General features: G+C 33.2%; 1 protein-coding gene across 2 annotated transcripts in view; it reads left to right on the forward strand.

Moving 5' to 3' along the window:
* PPP3CC (protein phosphatase 3 catalytic subunit gamma) overlaps positions 1 to 5,151 on the forward strand; it is a 70,693-nt gene that overhangs the window by 24,369 nt on the left and 41,173 nt on the right. For both annotated transcript variants that reach the window (XM_006904382.2, XM_006904383.2), the window contains exons 2-3: positions 2,723 to 2,920; positions 3,260 to 3,384. In XM_006904382.2, the coding sequence (XP_006904444.1) occupies positions 2,723 to 2,920; positions 3,260 to 3,384 (323 nt within the window). The remainder of the gene's footprint in view (positions 1 to 2,722; positions 2,921 to 3,259; positions 3,385 to 5,151) is intronic.

Raw genomic sequence — 5,151 nt, forward strand, 5'->3', positions numbered from 1 at the left:
GGAGATTTAAAGTTTAATTGGAAAGTTCCTGCTATTTCCTTTATGACCAAACGTAGCTGGATTTTCTTTAGTCTTCTCAGGATTGTGACTGATTCTGCTTTTCTATGAATCAACTTCAATGACCGTGTGTATAGAACTATCTAGTAAAAGAAGGGAGGAAGAATTCTGGGCTTCTAAACATAGCTAGGAGTAACTTGGGGAAAATAGAACCCATGTCTTTAAAGTTGAAGATTCTTTTTCCTCGATTTGACAGATATTGATTTTGTTTGCCCTAACCTAAAAACCTAGGACTCTTCTGGAACTTTCTGTTATGTATGTCCCAAGCCAATCTTAATTCCCCTTAGTGTTCCTGGCTTAGCTGTGTCCCATTTCTCTTAGCTGGGCGTAATCCTCTCAATCCATTTCAAACTTGCTTTTGTTTTCATTTAACTAAGTGACTTGTTTACTTGTTTTGTTTTAAATAAATTGTAACTATAAAATTTGAGAGAAAGAGAAAATATCTCTGAATTTCTCCTTCAGGAGCTCTTTAGGTTGTTGTCACCTCTACTTATATAACTTTTATAATATATAAGAAAAGTGTTTTCTATTTTTGTAAACTGTTCTCTGATTACATGTGAGTAGTATTAGAGGAAAATTATTTTTACTGGTAGTAATACTACTACTGGTAGAAGTCAATATCTGTGGATCTCTTGTCTCTGGTACTACCTTTGTTATGATTTTTTTTTTGATGATTCCAACATATTTGATTTTATATTATTTCATGTTGTTCTTAGTTTATTGACCAGGTTCTTTGATTTACAAAGTGGGAGATTAAAAAGAAGCAGACTTTCTGTGGGGTTCATTTCAAAACTGGCAAAAGGCTGAGAATAAGAGTTTAAAAACCAAAAAAGGGTAAATTAAGCATGAAAAAGGGAATAGTTAAGTGTGGAATCTTTCATTTCTCTATTTTTTGGGGTTAAAATTTCAGAGGACTGGTGGTTCTCTAAAGTCAACTATAAGAAATTAGGTGTCTCTCCTGGTTGAGCCTCATGTCATTTTCTCTAAAAAAAGTTTCTTTAAAGCTTATACTCTTAGTTTTGGTAATTCTTTATACTTTTTTTTATTATAAGGATTTCAATCATATTACAACAGTAGACATAACAGGATTGTGAACTTTCAAGCGAACATCACCCAGCTTCAACAGCTACTAACTCATCTATACCACTGCTTATTCCCTGTCCCCCCATTGTCTTAGTATAATATTATTATACTAAGCATATAATTTCGTCTGAAAATATTTCAGTTAAGAATCTCTAAACTATGAAAGATTTTTTGTTATTGTTAAACACAATTGTAGTACCATTACATTTTGATAAAAATTTAAGAAAACCTGTTCAGAATTAACCTTTCACCTTGTCTTGGAGATTCACCAGGTGATTAAATTACTCACCATAATATCTTATTTTGTTTGAATTTATAAATAGATTGTCCTGTTAAAATAGTATATTGATAGTCCATCCAAAGACTCATTTATTTTTCAAATCGGGATACTTTTGAGAGTGAAAGGGGACACTATTAACAATTATGCTAGGAGAGCGGTTGAAATCTAGGACTGTGCTGGGTAAACTGGGCTATATGTGGTTCCCAATTTCGAGGTAATATTGACTGGTCGAATAGCTACTATCATTTTTTCAGTGAGCTTTGAGTAGTCAAAATGAGTCCAGTGGTAGAAAGAGTATGACAACACTTACCATAGGACTTTCTTTACTTGTAAATAATGAATGGTATGGCTAAATCAAGTCTAAAATTTTAAAATGCCTATAGATTTTGACTTGGTTCTTAATAACACTTCCAGAAAGCTAGAAGTGGAACCACCAGACATAAATCGCAAATTAAAATGAACCCCTCCTTTTAGATTTATAGACTTGTGGCTACCAGATCACAGGAGATCTAAAGTAGACTACATTATAACATAGGTAAATGGGGAAATGGTAGCCAATTTTAAAGTGTCAAAAATATTTTATTGTTAAAATTGCTAATTCACCGTGAGACTATATAAACTTTATATCCAGCATAAGATGAAGTAGTTAACCTTCTAGATTGGAAAACACAACTAGACCTCCCATATCTGTTCTTCTCAAGATTATGTTCTGTTACTATAGCAAGTTATTCTCAGGAAGAGTTCCATCCTTGTAGTGGTATTTTAGTTATCAGTAGTATTTTAAGTAACTACCATTTAAGAATAAAGTATACAACTGTGATTCCCCTGATCGTGAAATGACAAACTTCTGAAACACATGGTTTCCTTAAGTCAGTTCTTTGGAAGAAATAAATGCCTGTTTAGTGTCATGACTTCTTTTTCTTCATTTTCTTTGACCAGTTTCATTTTTAACATCTTTTCCATAAATGAAAGATATTTGTATTATCTAGTTCCTTGTCTCACTTTTAGCTTGTGTACCAAATCAACTTCAAATCTTTAATGTTTATATGTAAAACATTATAATTTACATATACACGTACACATCTACCTTTTAAATGACTGACTTTAACTGTGGCCTTTTTAAAGATTAGAATCGATCATTTATGATATGCAGTATCTTGGATTTTTTTCCCACATAGTTCTGGTGGTATGGATAGAGAATTATGGTAATATATTAGGTTTAATTTGTTACATTAAAGGAATGTGTTCACGGTTGTTCTCTATACATTTAAGTATTTTAAATAATTTTTTTTCTCTTTCTAGCTGTCCCCTTTCCTCCAACCCAACGGCTTACTTTGAAGGAAGTGTTTGAGAATGGGAAACCTAAAATTGACGTTTTGAAAAACCATTTGGTAAAAGAAGGGCGACTGGAAGAGGAAGTAGCCTTAAAGATAATTAATGATGGGGCTGCCATCCTGAGACAAGAGAAGACTATGATAGAAGTAGATGCTCCAATCACGGGTATGAGAAATATTTGCACGATGGCACTTAGATTTGAGCTAATTTGAGAAACGATCACAAATAACAAATATACGATAATTTTTCTAGGAATTATGAGACAGTTTTAGGTTGTTTAGTATGTTTGTTGTTCACTGAAGAAATACAATTTACAATCGTATTTCAATTTACAATTTACAGTTGTCTCATTTCCAGTAGGATCATTCAGTATTGAGAGATGGACTATAGTTATAGAGCAGTCTAGTGAAAGTGAAAGTGATTTAAACCTGCGATCCCTATTGGTGTAATGCCCTTTCTCTTCTAAGACATAATTTTCCACCTTACCCTGTCTTTTTTCCCTAGTGTGTGGTGACATTCATGGACAATTCTTTGACCTGATGAAGTTGTTTGAAGTTGGAGGATCACCTAGTAACACACGCTACCTCTTTCTGGGTGACTATGTGGACAGAGGCTATTTCAGTATAGAGGTAAAAATTAAACTGGATATGTTGGAACTTATCATATTGTCTTTTCAAAAAAAAATTTGCCTTCCATTTTTTAGTAGAAGAAATTAAAATGAGAACACCAATGTATAAAATCATATACACATATAGTATATTTAGAATATTTATGTATTTTGTTCCTCACTCATCTGAACGTTTCTTGAGTATCAACTTTTGACAGGCTCTGAGGATAAAATAAGGTGCATGCTATCTATAGGAGCTGGCATTCTAATAGAAAAAAATATACTTATGAATAGATCTTTCATTCAGTATAATATGAAAGTATTTCTTTATTATCAGCAGTATTCTTTACATTAGGACCTAGCACAGTGCCTGACACATAGTAGGCACCTTATTAATATGTTGAATGAATGAATCTTAGTAAATCATAGTTTATATTTGGTTTTATCCTGTTATTTAATGTTTGGCTAACTTAAAGCATTTTTCTGGAATACCTCAAGAGATAAATGAATCAAAACTTTGAAAGGACAATGCTATTTTATAGTAGTTTTAAATCTGAACTGTAGGACATTTCTAATGTTAGTTGGAAGTCACTTAAAACCACTAAGATTATAAACTTCTGTAGGCTACAGTGATAAAGTATATATTGAACAATAATCTTTATCAGTATCTTTGATAAGCAACAGTGTGATGTTTTTTGTCGAATGAAAATAAGGTTACTGGAACCCCTGGTACAAATTTTTGTTATAAATAGTTCTCTTTTATTTTTTTGTAGAAGAATTAGGTAATGAAGAATCTAAGAAAGTAAAAACTTTTGTAAATCAGAGATGATCACCGTTAATATTACATTTCCTTGCAGTCTTTTTTCGTCTTTTATATTTGTATATATATATTTTAAAGGAAATAGAGATCAATTTATACATTCTTTTGTGCAATCTTTTTTCCCCTACTCAACATCATGTTGAAAGCATTTTTCTCTATCATTAAAATTTCTCCAAAAATGTTATTGATGGTATAAATACCATAATTTATTTTACCATTTCTCTGTTGTTGAATAATTAGGTTTATAGCAGCTCCTGCATTGCTTGCCTTTTTTTCTCCTTCCTTACTGTCAAAATCCCTATTTTGTTGAAATAAATGGGAGGCGGGTGGAGGTTGAGGAGAACCTTTGATTTCAGGGAGGGACGACCCTTATCCCAGCCCCAGTGGTCTGAATTAGTTACGGCAATCCATTCCCTGTCATCAGAGGGTTGGTCTAGGGGTAAACATGGGACCTTGTTTGGCCCAGTAGAATATAAAGGAAATTCCACTGGGTGTTTTTTGTCTGTTTTTTGGTGGTGGTGGTGGTGGTTGTGTTGTTTGTGTGTGTGTGTGTGTGTGTGTGTGAGAGAAACTCTTGCAAGGTGAAAGCTATTGGACCCCCTTTCCACTGTGTCATTTCAAATGTGGGTGTGTGTACTATAGCAGCCATTTTGTGACCGTGAGGACTTGCTATAACTAAGGACGGAAAGCAGACCTGCTATGAATCCGCAAATTAGAGCGGTAGAGAGGGCATGGTTTCTTGGTGACAACGTTGAACTGGTACACTAAACCTGGACATCTTCGCTCCATACTTCTTGTTTTGTGAGATATTTAGCAACAGTTAATTGGATATTATATTAATTGTACTGTAAGTGGTAGAAGGCTCTTTTACAATGATTTCTGCGCTCTGTATTGCTGCAGTTAACATCTTTTTAAATATATCTTTGATAACATTTCTGATTTTTCCTTAAGTTGGATTCTTATAAGTGA

The sequence above is a fragment of the Pteropus alecto genome, unplaced genomic scaffold (assembly GCF_000325575.1).
Source record: "Pteropus alecto unplaced genomic scaffold, ASM32557v1 scaffold160, whole genome shotgun sequence".
NCBI lineage: Eukaryota > Metazoa > Chordata > Mammalia > Chiroptera > Pteropodidae > Pteropus > Pteropus alecto.